A 20676-nucleotide genomic window follows, 5' to 3' on the forward strand; every position below is an offset into this window, starting at 1 on the left:
GCATGAGCAATAACTAGAAGAATCAAAAAGAAATATGTGTAGCAGAGGGCATATAAACTTAAGACTGCATGTAGGAACCAGATATCACCTAAACATTTATTTGAACAGTACCCCTTGGGGTAAATACATTAAAATAGAAGTTTCTTCTTTTTAAATTATTTTTATTTTAATTTAATTTAATTTTTTTTTTTTTTTTGAGGTGGAGTTTTGCTCTTGTTGCTCAGGCTGGAGTGCAATGGCATGACCTCAGCTCACTGCAACCTCTGCCTCCTGGGTTCAAATGATTCTCCTGCCTCAGCCTCCTAAGTAGCTGGGATTACAGGTGCCTGCCACCACAGCCAGCTAATTTTTGCATTTTTAGTAGAGAAAGGGTTTCACCATGTTGGCCAGACTTGTCTCAAACTCCTGACTTCAGGTAATCCACACGCCTCTGCCTCCAAAAGTGCTGGGATTACAGGCGTGAGCCACCATGCCTGGCCAGAAGTTTTTTCTTACGGGAAGACTTTCTAAGAGATCTCCTCTGTATACTAATTTTATCTATGTCAGCAACAACCTGTTATCAAAGCTCATCATGTTAAGTCCCAGCCTTTCCTTCATTTATTTACAACATGAGTTTCTCTCTCTGGACAACACACTATTTTCCAAGTGTAATAGTCTGTTCTCACCCTGCGATAAAGAGCTACCTGAGACTGGGTAATTTATGAAGAAAGCAGGTTTAATTGACTCAGTTCCACAGGGTGTACAAGAAGCGTGGCTGCGGAGGCCTCAGGAAATTTACAATCATGGTGGAAGAGTGAAAGGGAAGCAATTCTTCACATGGCAGCGAGAGAGAGTGAGCAAAGGGCGAGGTGCCACACACGTTCAAACAACTAGATCTCATGAGAACTCACTAACATAAGAACGGCAATGGGGAAATCTGCACACATGATCCCATCACCTCCCGCCGGGTCCTCCCTTAACATTGGGGATTGCAATTCAACATGAGATTTGGGTGGGGACATGGAGCCAAACCATATCACCAAACTCATATGACTTTTCAGATATAAGCAGTACAATGAATTGCAAATATGGCAGAATATCCAATTTTGTCATTGCGTCTATGTAGCCTCCAAAATACTATGCACTTTATACAGGGCATGTCAAGAACAACCACTCCAGATGTGTCCCTAGGAATCCAAGCCACAGCAAAGGAATGTTTTTCAAAGGTTCCAAGTTTTGTCATTGCACCAATTAAAAAGCTTTCTCCAGATGCTGTGGAGGTTCTCCAAATGAGTGTTAGAAATCTTTGTGGTTGATTGGTTGTTTTCTTTCTGGGACAGCCCACCTCCTTTGCTGCAGTCAGCATACCTCCAAATCTTCCCTATCTCCCTGAATATCCAAGGCCTGGGTTATGCAGGGAGTATAGTGCAAAAAAAGACTGGTGGGTGGGACCGAAGCGTTCCTGAGTTCTAATCCTGGCTCTGTCTCTAATGGGCTGTGGGACCTTATGGAAATCAATCATACTTTTTTAGAACTCAGCTTTCTCAACTGTAAAAATAAAAGATTTCTTTTCAATGACTTCTGTGGAACCTCCCAGCTTCCAGTTTCTGATTCTAGTGGTTCCATACTCAGGGCCACTACAAAGTGATGCCAAGGACAGACAGGGAACATCCCACTTCATGTCAGCCTCCACTCCCTTTTCTCAATGAAGAGGTAACTTGGCACACCAAGTATGGAGTCCCTTCTTCTGGTTCTCTTCCCTCAATCTTGAATCTGATATGTTGCTCCTCATTCAGCGAAGATATTCTAAAAGTTGCTTTCATTTGACTTCTACAATTTTAGCGTAATTTATTTACATGATTAATTTTGCTTTTTAAATGACCCAAATCTGGTTCAAAATGTATCAAATAAACTCTGGTTCTTTAAATGCATAGTAATTTTTCATAGTAATATTATTTCATAGTAATATTTCATATTAATTTCATAATTATTTCACAGTAATATTAAGCAATGCCGTGTTACATATTCCAGGAAAGTAAAACATCAATTTTGTTGGGAAATTCAAATCTGATAGCTGTGGTGATTTAAGTAATACCACACTCTCCTCAGCCTCTGCATATAGAGCCATATCTGTAAGAAGTTGATTATCAATAGAGAAGCAAAAAGTGGACAAGTGTGTATATATGAGAGTTTTGAGGCTATTGAAGTTCTCTGTTCATGTGTATTAGGGCTAATAATCAAACACTAAGTTAATGTTGAACCTCCTTATATTCATCTGTGTTCACAACATTTATTATATGTGTATGTGTGTAATATGTTCATGTATATGATGTAAACAACTTCTGTTTCCTATTCACTCAATTGACTGGAAGTCTCAAATTCTAGGATTTCTAGTAGACAATCACTACTATCTGAAAGATTTATGTGAAACAAGAAAAAAATTGCTGAAGTTGAAGGCATTTTGTTTCCTTTGTTCATCTAGGCTAGTGGTCAAGTCTCTGAAGGAGAAAGGCTTTGTAGAGCCGGAACTATATGAGGAAGTTACAATCTACTTCAGTGACATTGTAGGTTTCACTACTATCTGCAAATACAGCACCCCCATGGAAGTGGTGGACATGCTTAATGACATCTATAAGAGTTTTGACCACATCGTTGATCATCATGATGTCTACAAGGTAACCGCATCACCTAACAGGCTGAAACCATTAATTGTACAACCCGAGGTCATCAGAGCCTGAATTGGTTGTTTCTGTTACTACTCTTGTCCTCTCTAGTTTCACATTTAGTGAATTGGTGGTTGAATCTGAGCTAAAGGTAAAGAGCAGTAGAAGAGTTAGAGGAGTGAGAAGTCAAAATTACCATTTAAGAAACAGCACAAAAGGTACAACAGGAAGTTCAGCAGGAATGAATTTAAAGTACTAAATTTAGACAAAATGGCATACTCTTAAATCACCTCCAAGAAAATGGGCGGTGTTTAGGCTGACTGCAAATGAAGCAGAGAAGACACTTGGGTTATAACAAATAGAAAATCGTACTACAAGAATGTGTACAATTACACATTACAAAATGTAATATTCTGTCAAATAGTACGTTGACATTTGCTAAAGGATTACTTTTCAGGTAACTAAGGGTGTTCCTCAAATTACATAAAACCATTCAGATTATTTATTTGAACATTTCTAGAACTGTCACCACATCTGGACAATTTATATACTTATGATTTTTAAATGGCTAAATTCCTTTATAGCTATTTTATTACCCATTAACTAGACTATAAAAACTCTGAAGAAATCAGCATAGAACTGATTGAACTGGCCCCAGAAAAAGTGTAAAGGGCTATGCTCACACTGTGTTTCCAAATCACTTTTTGTGTTTAATATGTGATTAAGTACTTCTGTTTAATGTCTATGCTTTTCAAAGGGGCAGAGCCACTCATGAGAAACTGTTTCCACAGGTGGAAACCATTGGCGATGCCTACATGGTGGCTAGTGGTTTGCCTAAGAGAAATGGCAATCGACATGCAATAGACATTGCCAAGATGGCCTTGGAAATCCTCAGCTTCATGGGGACCTTTGAGCTGGAGCATCTTCCTGGCCTCCCAATCTGGATTCGCATTGGCGTTCACTCTGGTATGGAGTTGAGCATCTTAGCAAATTGGGAACCATATGTACTGCTGGGCACCAATTAAATCAGAAAGGATCAAAGGTCTTCAAGTGTGATCGACTTCACATGTTTACTCTTAATTCTTTCTGCCAAATGTGAGGTCCCACTATGCATCCTGAGATACTTAGACCCAGTTCCTAGAGAGCTCTAAGAACAAGACCTTTGAGGGCACCACTGACTGCTGAAACGATAACATGTACAAAAACAAGAAGCTTTGGACTCCTATTTAAATCGCTATACCTATGATTTCATTTGTCTCCTCCGCATTCCCTTTCTCCCCACTCCCAATTTCAATATATTTTCCCACTAAAATATTATAGTATCTTAAGTGGATTAGATTATCTACAAGGGAAAATAAAAAACAGCTGGTGAAATTTCTATACTATTTATACCCCCTCCCCTCCCTGCCACTGCAGTAGTACAGAGTACAGGAGTCGCTTTCAAAGACCATGAAAGTTACATAGCCTTGTTAAAAGAAAAGCTTTATGCATATTAAATTTAACACAGTTTGACTGAGCAAAGAACAATTTTCAAATCAGATGGCCCTTAGAACCAGAAGAGGTTCAGAGAGCTTCAATGGGCAAGGTGGGCAGGCTGTGTTTATAGACAGAAAACAGAAGTGAGGGACAGAAGCAACTTGATTGGTCACAGCTCTGTGTTTCCCTGATTTGGTCAAGGTCAGATCAGTTGACAGCCTGTGACTGGCTGAAGCTCAGCTACTGTGACTGGCTGAGATTCAGCTATCTGTAACATAAGTATACCCTAGTTAGGCTTTTAGTTTGTTTATGTGTCAAGCTAGGTTGCAGTTTGTTTTGTAGGGACCCCTAAGAGGCAGCCTCAGGCCAAACTTAGTTTAATTCAACAGACTTGAACGTCAAGATTTGAGATGAGTTACAGGTGTTATAGAAAAACATAGTAAGAGAGGAACTCAGAAGTCATCTAGATGAATCTTTGCAAAGCATTGCTTAAAACCCAGCTTTGCAGTTTCTGAGCTAATCTTTAACTTCTAAAATTGTTAACTCCTTGCACTCAGTCATTCTATGCAAATGCTTGACTGAATAACTCTTATTTCCTACCTAATACGCCACAGTGCATAGTCTAGCCTGGGCTTTTGTTCTACTTGTTAGAACCTCCTTGTGCCACAGGCTTCCCCATCCAGCTGCATTTGCCTGGTCCATGAAATGCTTAAGGAAGGTTGTGCCTTTGTCTTGTCTTCTGTCTTCCATTGTCATGGCACCAATCCCAGAAATGCCACCTTAAAATAAAAATAAAACAAACTTGAGCCATTGAAGCTTCAAGTCTACAGTGCCCTCCAGCAGTGTGAAATTCAGGATTGTGTGGTCTGGCATAGTAAGCAAGCAGTGGGGCTCATCTTCATCCTTCCTGAGAGCCTTCTATTTAAAATCACCTTTGCGATCTGGATCTCTGGATGCCTTCCTATTTGCTGCAAATATTGTTTTCTTTGTGAGAGCAAAATACTTTATGATCGCATGCACTGAATAATGATGCTTCATTGGATTCATCCATTTAAAGCAAAAGTCCCAGCTCACATTTCACATCCTCAGCCACTTCTCCATGACAGGAAGCATTCAGATTGTGACCATGCAGAGAGGCTTACCTGTCTTCACTCTACTCTGCAATTTCTATTGCCTCCACTTCCTGCTTTCTGTCCTTCGTTTCAGGTCCCTGCGCTGCTGGAGTTGTGGGAATCAAGATGCCTCGTTATTGTCTATTTGGAGATACAGTCAACACAGCCTCTAGGATGGAATCCACTGGCCTCCGTAAGAAGAGAGATTGTTTTTCTCAGAGGACAAATATTCTGTCTTCCAGCAGAGGGCAACTGTGAGATAAAAGGCACAATAAGGAGATACAAAGTGCCAGTGAGATGTAGAATAATTCTTCACATTAGCTGAACACAAACCTGTGTCAATCCAGCTTTTGCTACATTTGCTTTTGTTGTTGTTTACTGATAATTATTTTATTCTTCCACTTTTGCTCAGTTTTAGACTGCTTCTATATTTTTGGCTCATATACAATGAATCCGGGGATATTCTACTTAGAATAGTCACGGCATTTACCATAGAATCATGAAAGTTAAAATAAAAATCAGTAGGCAAGGTAAGAACTATACACCCTGGTTCACATTCTTGTTTCCCTCTTATTTTGCTTTTTTGTTTCTGTTGTTTAGAGATAGGCTCTCATTCTGTCACCCAAGCTGGAGTGCAGTGACACGATCATAGCTCACTGCAAACTTGAACTCCTGGCCTCCTCCTCCCAAGTAGCTGGGATTACGGGAACATACCAGCACATCCAGCTAATTTTTAATAGAGACTGGGTCTCACCATGTTGCCCAGGCTGGTCTCAAACTCCTGACCTCAAGCAATCCTTCCACCTTGGCCTCCCAAAACATATTCGATTTTTCTGGAAATCGATTTTTGTGTATTTGTTTGAGATGGGATCTCACTCTGTCGCCTAGGCTTTGGTGCCATGGCACAATCACAGCTCACTGCATCCTTGACCTCATCGGCTCTAGTGATCCTCCCACCTCAGCCTCCTGAGAAGCTGGGACTACAGGCATGCCACCATGCACAGCTAAATTTTTAAGTTTTTCTGTAGAGGTGTGGTCTCCCTATGTTGTCTAGGCTGGTCACAGACTCCTGGGCTCAAGGAAGTCTCCTGCCTTGGTCCCCCAAAGTGTTGGAATTACAGGCAAGAGCCATCATGCCCAACCGAGAATTGATTTTAGTAAAGAAAAATCTAAGCATTTGTTATATACAAAGGAATATATTGCATTTGTTTGGCAAGGTAGAGGCACAATGTGCTGCATGAAGTAGATGTTCAATAAATATTGATGACAGTGCTAGTAGTAGAAATACGTAGAAGAGAGAAAAAAAGCATTGGTAGACATGGCTGGAGCTTACAAAACCACAGGAGGCAGAATGGTATTTTGGTAGTGTACTGACAATCTGATACTAGTTTGTCCTGGCAAATCATGCTGTCAAGGAAAAGGATAAGGTCGGGGTCAGACACACTTGGGTTACGATTGAAATTATGTTAATCATTGTAAGTGTAAGTTGGGGAGAAAGCTACCTGATCCTTCTAGCCCTCAGAAAGATAAAGATATAAATTGAAAATGGAATATCAACCTTGCCAGGAGGGTTTCTGAAATCATTTGGGATGATGTCATGTTAAGCGTTCAGCAATCATGGTACATGGTAGGTATACAATTTGGGATTGTCATTATTCTTACTGCTGTTATTGTTCGTGGTATTGCTATTAGGCTCCTATACTGGGAAAGGTGGTACACATCATGGACTTGTGAATGGGTGTGCCCTCACCACTTCTTTTGTCAAAGGATAACAATGTTCCGGAAGAAGGAAATTTGAGAAAATCAAGACCTCACGACTCTCCCGAATCTTCACCTTGCTCACAAGTCTTTAGCTATTTACTAGAACTTTTCCACAGGCACCCAAAGCCAAACTCCAACACCCAAGCTTGGCACTACCAGTCAAATCTAAAACGAGATCCCTCAGGCTACTACTCTGAGCTGGAATGAGAATCTATGGAGCAAAACCTTGGGATCCCCATCACTGAGGGCCCTGAAAACTGATGCCAGGCCTTCTTTCTTCCTATGTGAAATTATATTTCTTGTGTGAGGCCATTCTTGCACTGCTATAAAGAAAAACCTGGGACTGAGTTATTTATAAGAAAAGAGGTTTAATTGGCTTATGGTTCTGCAGGCTGTACAGTACGAATAGTGCCTGCATCTGCTTCTGAGGAGGCCTCAGGAAGCTTTCACTCTTGGCAGAAGGCAAAGCCGGAGCAGGCACTTCATACGGTGAAAGCAACAGCAAGAGAGAGAGTGGCAGGGGGTGGGTGCCACACACTTTTAAATGACCAGATCTTGTGACAACTCACTATCGCAAAGACAGCACCAAGTCATGAGGGATCCATCCCTGTGACCCAGACACCTGGTGGGGGGGCAGAGCTCCAGCACTGGGGATTAAAATTCAACATGAGATTAGGGTGGGGACAAATATCCAAACTATACCATTTCTTATCTCTCTGATGTTATTTTTAAGTGTTCTTTCATTAAAATAGCCACAATTGTTTCTTCTTGATTTAGGATTCTTATCTCAGGTATTGTTGATATCATGAATCAATGGAAAACAAATAGGCCATGTAATGGTTGAGATTTTTATTTATCTATTTTGCATTTCCAGCTTTGAGAATTCATGTGAGTGGCTCCACCATAGCCATTCTGAAGAGAACTGAGTGCCAGTTCCTGTATGAAGTGAGAGGAGAAACGTACTTAAAGGTAAGGAGTCCACAGAGACAATACATGGAAAAAGCTCTCAGACACGCTTGGGCCACCTCCTTTGAGCCTTGGACAGGAAAGCTGAGGAGCATGCTAATCCTTTTCTGTACTTGTCACAATGAGCACCCTCCAACTTCTGCAAGAGAAATGACCACCAAAAAATGTGAACTCAGAATTTTCCTCTACTCCAAAGAGCCCTTTTGACATTCTGAACTCTGCCACCATTTCCCCTGCCATATCCAGATTTTCTCTCCAGTTCCTCCTCCAAACACAAGAGCTACATACTGTCTGGTCCAGGACTTATTTAATTTAAATCAAAACCCTTGTCCCCCCACTTACTTCCCTACTCTTACTACACAACGCTGCTATGATCTGAGGTCACCTCTCTTGCCAGTTGCTTTACTATTCCAACACTCTAGAATCACAAGGAGTGAATGACAAGGTGTGGCCCCATTCTCCTCCTCTTCCTCACCTGGAAGTTTGTTAAAATACAGATGTCTGGGCCGGGCGCGGTGGCTCAAGCCTGTAATCCCAGCACTTTGGGAGGCCGAGACGGGCAGATCACGAGGTCAGGAGTTCGAGACCATCCTGGCTAACACGGTGAAACCCTGTCTCTACTAAAAAATACAAAAAACTAGCCGGGCGAGGTGGCGGGTGCCTGTAGTCCCAGCTACTCGGGAGGCTGAGGCAGGAGAATGGCGTAAACCCGGGAGGCGGAGCTTGCAGTGAGCTGAGACCCCGCCACTGCACTCCAGCCTGGGCGACAGAGCGAGACTCCGTCTCAAAAAAAAAAAAAAAAAATACAGATGTCTGGACACTCCACCAGGCCTGCTATGCAAGATTCTCTGTGGGTGTAGATCAGGAATCTATATTTTTAACAAGATGACCACACTAATATTTGAGAATCACTACGCTAGCATCTTCATGCAGTTCCTCACATTTAAAACAGCTGCCTTCCAAAGCCATCAGATGTCTCCAGTTGCTTCTCAGGCTGCTTTTCCAAAGTTATTACAATCTTTTCACAACTGGCAAAGCAACTATTAACTGTAAGTTACCTGCCTCCAGTAGCCATAATGCTTCTGGCCTTTATATTTTGATTGCACCTTGGAAAAGTCTCCTTTTATGTAAGTGTCCTAACATCACACTTGCTTTTTGAGTCCTCCATAAATGCATTTTTTACAAAGAACATTTACCCCAAAATAGAACCGGTTTATGGATTACTATGGTCCAAACACAGCCAATGAACCACTCTCTTTTTAAATGAGTTTAATAATATATAACAATTACATATATATATATATATATATCAATCACTGGTTTTTAAATATTGATATATATTACAGATACATTATTTTTTAAATAATGATTCACTGGCTGTGTTTGGACAATATGTATTTTGTATCTCTTTTTCAAATACCAGCTTTAGCAAAAACAGTTTCCAGTATTCCAGTAAATTTCCATACATTCCATAGCCTCCAGATGGACCCCACAAATGCCACTTAATGAGTTCTTAATTGTGATGTACATGTGTTTGTAATACGATAGGGAAACTGTACCAAAGTTTTGTGACAAAACTTTATTGCACAAAAGGCTAGAAGGAAATATGGACAATGACAAGCAGTTGGATTTGTTGACGTAGCAGAATTGCAGATGAATTTTCTTCTTTTTTAAGTTAGAGTTCTTGTGATGTTGCTAGAGTGATATTTTAAAATGTCTTTTGGGAAAAAAAAGAAAACTCTACTTTGAGAAAAGGATGTCTGCTGAATGAGAAACTTATTTTTAAAAAGGCACTTGGAAATAAAAATCTGTCTAGAGATAATGCAAATTGTAACAGGAATGTGTGATGTGCTTAAATATTGGCACTGATGAGAAATACGGAAGTGAAACGTGTCACAGAAACAGATCACTGTGGGAACAGTGGTCTACAACTGAACTGACTCATTGGCCTCCGTGGTACCTAACTCTTTTGTCTTACCAGGGAAGAGGAAATGAGACTACCTACTGGCTGACCGGGATGAAGGACCAGAAATTCAACCTGCCAACCCCTCCTACTGTGTAAGCTTCTGGGTGTGCCAGGGACAGGGAGGAAATCAGAGATCTTGGCTTTGTAAGTTACACTACTTAAAGCCAATTTAAGTTGGCAAGTGCCTTACAAGTGGCATATATTGCATAAGAAGGGACCATACATGAGAAGGTTTAGAAACCTCCCTTCTTAGACTGCAAGAAGGGAATTATCCTGAAAGCCTGCATTTTCCTGAGACCTCAATGACAACAGAAAAGTATTTAGCCTTGGCTTCCCTGTCTGGAACATAGACCTTGCTTCCATGAATCAGATGTGTCATCTCAATACAAAACTACCTTTTTTTTTTTTTTTTAAGCTCTGGATCCTTTATCCCAAGAAGGAGCTTCCACCTGGAAAAGAGGAGGAATGAACAGACTATTTAGAACTTGAGGAGATTTTGTTATTTCATTTGTTTCATTTTGTTTACTGGCTCTGTATTTGTGATATTTTTAACTGTCAAAATTATGTTTTAAATGCCTTATCTCCATTAAAGTATACTTATAGTTTATGCAGAAAATATACTATATATTAGACAAGAATGAGTTAAAAGTTTCCTGAGTCTGGGTAGGAGCTTCTACCTATTCTGCCCACTTTCCTAGACTGTATCAGTCATCATTTTGTCCCTGCTGAAAAACTGACTGTATTGCCCTGCAATAAAGCATGGCAAAGCTAGCATTGTGTTCCAGGCTTGCTTGGGAGAACAGAAGACACTTTAGAGTTCACCTCATGCGTGTCTGGTTCTCACAGGAGTGGAGCATACTAGGAGCAAAGAGGCTCTCTGCATTCCACTCCTGTCTTCATCTTTCTGTTGAGTTGCCTCATGAAAACAGGACCTGCCCCAGCCCCAAGACTGTGGTTCTGGGTCTTAACATGAAGTCTGTGTTCTCCCTGAGATGAGGAAGACAAAGTTTCAGGGTTAACTGACAGGTTTCAGTTCTCCTAAAGGTGACTCAAGTTGTCATCCGGTTGCCTATCAATACATGTTACTGCAACCATATGGCCATTTCCTTGGCTTTTGCTATGGTTGAGAAACTCTGTCTTGCAGAGGCCTAGATGGCAGACCCAGAGAGATGGCAAGCTTCTAGAAAAGCCAAAACAACCCAAATCCTCCCTGGGGCATGAGAAAGCTAGCTCCTTACTTGGAGTGTTCCAGGTCCATTCTAAACTCGTGGCCCCCTCCACCATTCTAAGCCTTCCCCAAACAAGACTCACACTGTTAAGTATGTGTGGGACTAATGAGTTTTCAGGGTTGTGTGGCAGGGGCCGAGCATCCTCCCTGCTTCTTTTCCCCTTCCTGCAGTGGCATATGTAAACCTAGATCCTCCCAACCATGCCTCCCAATTCCAGCAGCATATTGTTTCACTTTGAAATTGAAGTCTAATTTCCTAGCAGCGATAATAGTTTTTTAAGCTCATCAAAGGCAGGGATCATTTTGTATTCTTTGGATTTCCTGTGTCTAGCACAGAATAGGCATTCAAAGAGTAACTGAGTAGCTGAACTGATTATTCTGGAGCTAAGGAATATTCGGTATGAATTGCTGAGAAGTTCTATTTTCTCTTCCCACCCTGTTTGCAGGGAGAATCAACAGCGTTTGCAAGCAGAATTTTCAGACATGATTGCCAACTCTTTACAGAAAAGACAGGCGGCAGGGATAAGAAGCCAAAAACCCAGACGAGTAGCCAGCTATAAAAAAGGCACTCTGGAATACTTGCAACTGAATACCACAGACAAGGAGAGCACCTATTTTTAAACCTAAATGAGGTGTAAGGACTCACACAAATTAAAATACAGCTGCACTGAGGCAGCGACCTCAAGTGTCCTGAAAGCCTGCATTTTCCTGAGACCTCAATGAAGCAGAAATGTACTTAGGCTTGGCTGCCCTGTCTGGAACATGGACTTTCTTGCATGAATCAGATGTGTGTTCTCAGTGAAATACCTACCTTCCACTCTGGAGCCTCATTCCAGCAGTTGTTCCAGGGACCTTCCACCTGGAAAAGAAAAGAAATGAATAGACTATCTAGAACTTGAGAAGATTTTATTCTTATTTCATTTATTTTTTGTTTGTTTGTTTTTATTGTTTTTGTTTACTGGCTCTTTTTCCTTCTGTATTCATAAGATTTTTTAAATTGTCATAATTATATTTTAAATACCTTATCTTCATTAAAGTATATTTAACTCATAATTTTTGCAGAAAATATGCTATATATTAGGAAAGAATAAAAGCTAAAGGTTTCCCAAGACTGTGTATGCATTTCTACCTATTTTGCCCATTTTCCTGGAATACATCAGTCACATCATCTTGCGCTTACTGAAAAACTGACTACATTCACTCACATTGAATTATGGCAAAGCTAGCATTGTTACTCAAGGGTGAGAACGTTGAAGGTTAGTATCACCTGCTACACGTGAGGGAGTTTCTGACCTTCAAACAGAGGTGTTGCTTCAGCTTGTCCAATTAACAATGTGGATGGCAGTGATCTAAGTATGGGACCAAGGCAAAAGTCAAGTTCCTGTACCGTACTTTTCTAACTATAAAGTAATCCATGTCTCCAAGCTCCTGATCGTTCATCAGTAAATTATGAATCATAATACCCACTTCATTTTAGACTGCGCCACCCCAAGCTGCTGTAACACCACTCACAGATAATTTCCTTAGACCCACAGTTTACAAAGTAAAAGGAGAAAATTGGAGATGGAAGTTTGATCTCCCCACCAGTCTGAGCATCTTCACAAGAAGCTCACTCTGGTCCTGTCTCATGAACCACTGCGAGTACCAGGTGGGCTGAAACACCAGAGGTGAACTGGGGACGAAAAGCGGAGGTGCTGATTGCTGAAACTGACATGCAGACCTTGCAGCTGCTCTGCTCCAATCAGCAGAGATGCCACATTGAGAAAACTGGATGATGCAACAGTCTTACTAGAGGCAAAACCCACAGGAAAGCCTGAATCCCTGGTTAGATTTCCCACAAAGCCCAGTGCTAATGTGGAATCTTCTTCTCACTTGGAAACAACTAAAAGGTTTTTTCCTTTTAAACAACCTTTAAATTCTAGCACTCTCTTAAGGCTTCCCCAGACCAGGAAGCAACAGCATACCAGTGACTAAGTTACAATATTAAGCACTAAAGGTCTAACACCACCAAAGAATGACTGTAAAAGCTGGAAGAGGTGACCATCTCCTTAAATGTGTGGGCATCAATGTAAAGACACAAGGATTGTGAAAACTCAGGGAAATATGATACCATCAAAAGAAATCAACAAAGCTCCAGTAATAGACCCCAAATGATTGTAACATGTCTGACAGAATTCAGAAAAATCTTCTTAAAGAGTTCAGGGAAGCACAAGAGAGTATAGATTAAAAAATTAAATGAAATTTGAGGCCGGGCGCGGTGGCTCAAGCCTGTAATCCCAGCACTTTGGGAGGCCGAGACGGGCGGATCACGAGGTCAGGAGATCGAGACCATCCTGGCTAACACGGTGAAACCCCATCTCTACTAAAAATACAAAAACTAGCCGGGCGAGGTGGTGGGTGCCTGTAGTCCCAGCTACTCGGGAGGCTGAGGCAGGAGAATGGCGTAAACCTGGGAGACAGAGCTTGCAGTGAGCTGAGATCCGGCCACTGCACTCCAGTCCGGGCGACAGAGCGAGACTCCGCCTCAAAAAAAAAAAAAAAAAAAAAATTAAATGAAATTTGAAAAACAATCCAGGAACAAAATGAGAAAATTGACAAAGGAAAAAAATGTAAAAACATACATAAAAATAGAAATCTTAGACATAAAGGATATAATAGCTAAACTGAAAAAGCTCATTATAAAGCCTCAATAGCATGTTTAATCAGTGGAAATAATCAACAGGCTTGAAGACAGGACATATGAAATTACCCATCAGAAAAGAAGAATTAAAAAGGAGTATAGGATACCATCAAGCAAACTAACCTTCATATAACAAGAATTCCTGAAGAAGATGAGAAAGGAAAGGGTCATATTTTTTAAATTATAGCTGAAAGATTTTCAAACTGAAGAAAGATGATAGAACTCAGGTACAGGAAGCTCAGAGGTCACCAGTCAAATTCAAAGAGGAATTCCCCAAATCATATCATAATAAAATTATCAAAAATCAAAGATAAAGAAGGAATATTCAAACCAGGAAGAGAAAAAAAGCACACTCAATAGAGCTCCAGTATAGCTTGCAGTAGATCTCTTAGCAGAAACTTTGCAGACTAGGAGAGAGTGAGATATATATTCAAAGTGTTGAGAAAAAGAAACTGTCAGCTAAGAATACTGTACCCAACAAAGCTATCTTTCAAACATGAGGAACAGATAAAGACATTCCCAGACCGGGAAAAAAAAAAAAGACCCTGAGGGAATTAATCAACATGAGGTTTGTCATACAAGAAATGCTAATGGGAGTCCAGCAGTCTGAAAGAGAAGGATGTTAACATGTAACAAGATGACATCTGAAGGTATAAAACTCACTGGTAAAAGTAAGAATAGAAATTCAGAATAATACTGTAATTATGGTATATAAACTGGTAATATCTTACTTATGAAGACTAAAACTTATTAAAGATGATAATAACTACAACAATTGGTTGAAAGGAAATATAAAGAGATGTAAACTAAAACATCAAAAAGTCAAAACATGGAGGGGGAATGATGTTAAAGTATAGTGTGTTTTGTTGCTTTGCTTTTCTTTCCAATCAAAGCTAAGTTCTTTTCAGTTTAAAATAACCTATTAAACTATAAAATGTTTTATGTAAGCCTCATAGTAACCACAAAGAAAGAAATCTATAATAGAGCCACTGACAATAAATAGCACAGAATTAAAACATACTACTAGAGAAAATTACTTAACCACAGAGGAAGACAGTATGAGAGGAAGAAAATTTTAAAAATTACCAGAAAAATGCAAAAAAAACACTTAATGACAACAGAAAACATGTTCCTATCAATAATAACCTTGAATGTAAATGGATTATATTCTCCAATTAAAAGACATAGAGTAGGGCAGGTACAGTGGCTCAACGCCTGTAATCCCAGTACTTTGGGAGGCTGAGGCAGTTGGATCACTTGAGGCCAGGAGTTTGAGACCAGCCTGGCCAACATGGTGAAACTCCATCTCTACTAAAAATACAAAAATTAGCCAGCATGGTGGCACACACCTGTAATCCCAGCTATTCAGGTGGCTGAGGCACAAAAATCACTTGAACCCAGAAGGTGGAGGTTACAGTGAGCCAAGATCATGCCACTGCACTCCAGCCTGGGCAACAGAGTGAGACTCTGTCTAAAAAAAAAAAAAAAAAAAAGTAGCTGAATGAATTTTTTTAAAGAAAAACGGGACCTAACTACATGCTGTCTATAAGAAACTACACCTCTGAAGATATGTGCAGACTGAAATCAAAGGAATGGGAAAAGATATTCCATGCAAATGGAAACCAAAAAGATCAGGAGTAGCTGTACTTATATCATATAAAATAGACTCAGGTCAAGAATAGTATGCAAACAATAAAGAAAGCTATTATATAAATATAAAGGTGTCAGTACAACAGGGGATGTAGTAATTGTAATATACATGAACCCAATACTAAGGTAAAATGTAAAGCAAATATGAATAGACCTGAAGGGAGAGATTGTCTATAATATAAAAGTAGTAGGGGACTTTAGCACCCCACTTTTAGCAATAGACATATCATCCAGACAGAAAATTAATAAACATGGAGGTTAAACTGTACTTTAGGCCAAATGAACCTAACAGACTTTTACAGAACATTCTACCTAACAACTACAAAATAAATATTTTTCTCAAAAGTGCATGGAGCATTTGTCCAGACAGATAATATGTGAGGGCGTAAAACAAGTCTTAATAATTTATAGTCAAAATTATATTAAGTATCTTTTTTTTTTAATTTTTTTTATTTTTTTTGAGACGGGGTCTCGCTCTGTCGCCCGGGCTGGAGTGCAGTGACCGGATCTCAGCTCACTGCAAGCTCCGCCTCCTGGGTTTACGCCATTCTCCTGCCTCAGCCTCCCGAGTAGCTGGGACTACAGGCGCCCGCCACCTCGCCCAGCTAGCTTTTTGTATTTTTTAGTAGAGACGGGGTTTCACCATGTTAGCCAGGATGGTCTCGATCTCCTGACCTTGTGATCCGCCCGTCTCGGCCTCCCAAAGTGCTGGGATTACAGGCTTGAGCCACCGCACCCGGCCAAAATTATATTTCTGACCACAATAGAATAAAACTAGAAATCCATGACAGGAGAATTTGACACAGTGGGCATGGGCATGTGAGAAAAAAGAAGAAAGAAAGAAAAAAAAAAACGGGCAAGCTGGAAACTCTACAAATACACAGAAATTAAACGACATGCTCCTGAATTACTATTAGGTCAAGGAAAAAATTAAGAAGGAAATTGACATTTTTCTTAAGACAACTGAAAATGGAAATACAACATACAAAAATCTACGGAACACAGCAAAAGCAGTTCTAAGAAGGAAGTTCATAGCAATAAATGCCCACATTGAAAAAGAAGAAAAATGTCAAGCAAGATGACTTTGATCTCAAGAACTAGAAAAACAAGAACAAACTTAACCCAAAATTAGTAGAAAAAAGGATACAATGGAATTAAATGAAATAGAGATTTTTAAAACAACACAAAAGATCAACAAAGCAAAAAAAATTTTTTTTAATATAAACAAAACAACATGCCTTTAGCTACACTTACTAAGAGAAGACTCAAATGAATAAAATCAAAGATGATAAAGGAAACATGGCAACTGATACCACAGAAATACAAAGAATCATAACAGACTAGGAACAACTAAATAACAATAGATTAGAAAATCTAGAAGAAATGTATAAATTTCTGAACACATACAACCTTTCAAAATTGAATCATAAAGAAATAGAAAACCCGAACAGAACAATAACAAGTAACAAGATTGATGTAGTAATAAAAACTCTCCCATCAAAGAAAAGTCCAGGACCGAATGGCTTTACTGCTTAATTCTACCAACATTTAAAGAAAAACTAATACCAATTCTACTCAAACTATTTCAAAAAGTTAAGCAGAAGGGAATACTTCCAAACTCATTGTCCAAGGCCAACATTATTCTGATTCCAAAACCAGACAAGGACTTCAAGCCAAACCACTGATGAATATACATGAAAAACACCCTCAACAATATACTAGCAAATAAAATTCAACAGTATATTGAAAAGATCATTCACCACCATCAAGTGGAATTCATCTCAGGGATGCAAGAATGGTTCAACATACACAAATTAATAAAGATGATACACCAAAGTAAAAAATCAAGGATAAATACCATAAAATCATTTTCATTGATGCTAAAAAAGCTTTTAATAAAATTCAGCCTGCCTTCATGACAAAAATTCTCAACAAATTGGACATAGAGGAAAGATACTTAAACACAATAAAGGCCACAATGACAAACCCACAGCTAACATCATAGTGAACAAAGAAAAGTTGAAAACTTTTTCTGTAAGATTTGAAGGAAGACAAGGATACCCACATTTACCTCATAATTTCAACATAGTATTGAAAGTTCTAGCCACAGCAGTTATGCAAGAGAAAGAAATAGATGGCATCCAAACTGGAAAGAAGGAAGTCAAATTTTCCCTGTTGGTAGACAACACAAGCATATACAGAAAACCTAAAAGACTCCTCCAAAAACTGCTAGAACTAATAAATTTAGAAAAGTTGCAGGATACAAAACCAACATAGAAAAATCAGTAACATTTTTGTATTTCAATAGCAAACTAACTGGAAAAAAATCAAGAGAGCAATTCTGCTTACAATAGGTCCAAGAAAAAAAAATACCTAGGAAAAAACTTAATAAAGGAGTTAAATGAGCTCTACAATAAAACCTATAAAACACTGATTAAAGAAACTGAAGAGGACACAAACAAATGGAAAAGATTCCATGTTCATGAATTCAAAGAATTAAAATTATGAAAATGTTTATATTACCCAAAACAATGTAAAGATTTAATGCAATTCTCATCAAAATACTAATGGCATTCTTCACAGAAATAGAAAAAAAAATCCATATGGAAATCCAAAAGACCCCAGAAAGCCAAAGCAATTTTGAACAGAAAGAACAAAGCTGGAGGCATTTCACTACCTGATTTCAAAATGTACTATAAAATTGCAGTAACCAAAACCACAGGGTACTGGTATAAAAACAGACACATAGACCAATAGAATAGAATGGAGAACACAGAAATAAATTCATGTCTTTACATTCAACTGATTTTCAACAAAAACATCATGAACATGCTTTGGAGAAAAGACAATCTCTTCAATAAATGAGGGTAGGAAAACTATACATCCACATGCCAAAGAGTGAAACTAGACCCCATGTCTCACCATAAACAAAAATCAACTCTAAGTTGGTTAAAGACTTAAACATAAAACCCCAAATTATGAAAGTACTAGAAGAAAACACAGGGAAAACACTTCAAGACATTGGCTTAGGCAAACGTTTTATGGCTAAGACCTCAAAAGCATGGTCAAAAAACCCAAAATAGACAAATGGAACTATATTTAATTAAAAATTTCTGCAAAGTAAACAACCAACAGAGTGAAGAGACAACCTGCTTGAGTGCAACAAAATATTTGCAAACTATTCATCCAACGAATGACTAATATCCAAAATATATAAGTAACCCAAACAACTCAATAGCCAACACACACACACACACATAATCCAAACTAAAATTTCAAAAATAAGCAAAATACCTGAATAGATATTTCTCAAAATAAGATATACCAAAGTTCAAGAGATATATGAAAAAATAAATGTTCAACAGGGAAATGCAAATCAAAACCATGGTAAGTTATCACTTCACCCCCACTTATACCTGTAAAGCTATTTAAATTTTTAAAAATTAAAATAAAATAAAGATATCACCTCACCCTAGTTAGAATGGCTATTATCAAAAAGACAAAAAATAACAAATGCTGGCAAGGATGTGAAGAATGGAATGCTTGTGCACTGTTGGTGGGAATGAAAATTAATACATCCATTATGAAAAACAGTATGAAGGTTTCTCAAGACATTAAAAATAATAAAAATTACACACAACTAATTTAAAAAATCAATACACTTTAACACAGGAGTAAAAAATTATGCCAACTAATCAAAGGGAAAAAGAAGTGCATGAAACAAAACAGAGCTACTAAGAGCTGTGGGAGAATATCAAATGATCTCACATGTATGTGATTGGAATCCCAGCAGACAAAATAATTCAGAAGAAATATTTGAGAAAATAATGCCTAAATAAAGTTACAGTAACCAAAACCACATTATTGGCATAAAAAGACAGACCAATAGAAGAGAATAGAGAACACAGAAATAAATTCATGCCTTTAGATCCAACTGATTTTCAACAAAAGCACTACAAACATACATTGGAGAAGAGACAGTCTCTTCAATAAATAAGGGTAAGAAAACTATAGATCCATATGCTGAAGAATGAAAGAGTTTACCAAATGTAATGACAGCCACCAAATCACAAGTTTAAGAATCTCAGAGAAATCCAGTTAGGATAAATTCCCAAACCCTCATCTGGGCATATTATATTTAAACTGCTGAAAACCAAAAATAAAGAAAAAATTGTGAAGATAGCCAAAGGGGAAACAAAGACATTGCCCACAGAAGGACAAATATTAAGAATTACTGCAGACTCATATTCTGAAACTATGCAAGCTAAAAGACAATGGAATGACATCTTTGAAATGCTGAGAGGAAAAAAAAAGAATTTTATACTCAGCAAAAAAAAAAAACAAAAAAAAACACATATTTCAAAATAAAAAGTAAAGATGTTCATGCCCCTAAAATGAATGTAAGGATTTATTGTCAGCAGACAAATTCTATAGCAAATTTTCAATAAGGTTCTTCAGGCAGAAGACATTCAATACCAGATACAGACTTGGATCCATACAAAGAAATGAATGGTACTGGAAATAGAATATATACAGGTAAAATTTTTTTATTTTTAATGTTTTAAAACTAGCCATGTATTTACCTTCTTCTTTTTGATTTCCTATTGAATTACACAGATTTAGAAAATTATAGCTTTATTTTAGTTTCCTTTATGACACTTCACCAAAGGAGACATATAAATGCAAACATATATCTACATATACATATGTTCAACATCATTTAGTCATTAGTCAAGTGTAATTAACACAACAAAAAGATAATACTACATACTTATTAAAATGGCTACAACTTGAAGTCTGACAATATGAAGTGCTGATGGGGATGCAGAGCAAGTGGAACTCTCATACATTGTTAACAGGTATTTAAAACAGTAAAGAAACTTTGGAAAATACTTTAGCCCTTTAAAATATGAATTAAATAGACACTTACAATAGGATCTAACAACACCACTCCAAAAAATTATGCAAATAAAATGAAAACTATGTTCATATGAATATGTTTCTGAATGTTTATATTAGTATTACTGATAAATTTTAAAAAACATATTTTTCAACAGATATACGAATAAAGTGACTATGGAGTACCCATACAACCATATGCCACTCAGCAGTAAAAAATAAACTATTGTTCATAAAACATCATGAGTGCAATAGGTCAATAAAAAAATTAAGAAAAAAATTTTTTTAAATTTTGA

At 38.2% G+C, this 20676-nt stretch overlaps 1 protein-coding gene and 1 long non-coding RNA gene across 4 annotated transcripts in view; one reads left to right on the plus strand and one right to left on the minus strand.

Moving 5' to 3' along the window:
- Positions 1–12204, plus strand: part of GUCY2C (guanylate cyclase 2C) — an 82861-nt gene extending 70657 nt beyond the window's left edge. The window contains 6 exon segments of the mRNA XM_033222792.1: positions 2462–2654; positions 3434–3608; positions 5325–5423; positions 7866–7960; positions 9939–10015; positions 11598–12204. Coding sequence (XP_033078683.1) covers positions 2462–2654; positions 3434–3608; positions 5325–5423; positions 7866–7960; positions 9939–10015; positions 11598–11772 — 814 coding nt within the window. The 3' untranslated portion in view covers positions 11773–12204.
- Positions 7826–17486, minus strand: LOC117090472. Of its 3 annotated transcripts, none has more exons than XR_004440025.1 (5): positions 17439–17474; positions 12445–12500; positions 11963–12010; positions 10319–10372; positions 7826–8096 (listed from the first exon to the last, which is right to left on the minus strand). It is a non-coding gene; the product is annotated as an uncharacterized LOC117090472 (long non-coding RNA). The 3 variants fall into 3 exon arrangements; XR_004440023.1 differs by having other exon boundaries at positions 12419–12500; positions 17439–17467; XR_004440024.1 differs by lacking the exon at positions 12445–12500 and having other exon boundaries at positions 17439–17486.
- Positions 17487–20676: the final 3190 nt, after the last annotated feature.

Source organism: Trachypithecus francoisi, unplaced genomic scaffold (genome assembly GCF_009764315.1).
Source record: "Trachypithecus francoisi isolate TF-2019V2 unplaced genomic scaffold, Tfra_2.0 Lachesis_group11, whole genome shotgun sequence".
Taxonomy (NCBI): domain Eukaryota; kingdom Metazoa; phylum Chordata; class Mammalia; order Primates; family Cercopithecidae; genus Trachypithecus; species Trachypithecus francoisi.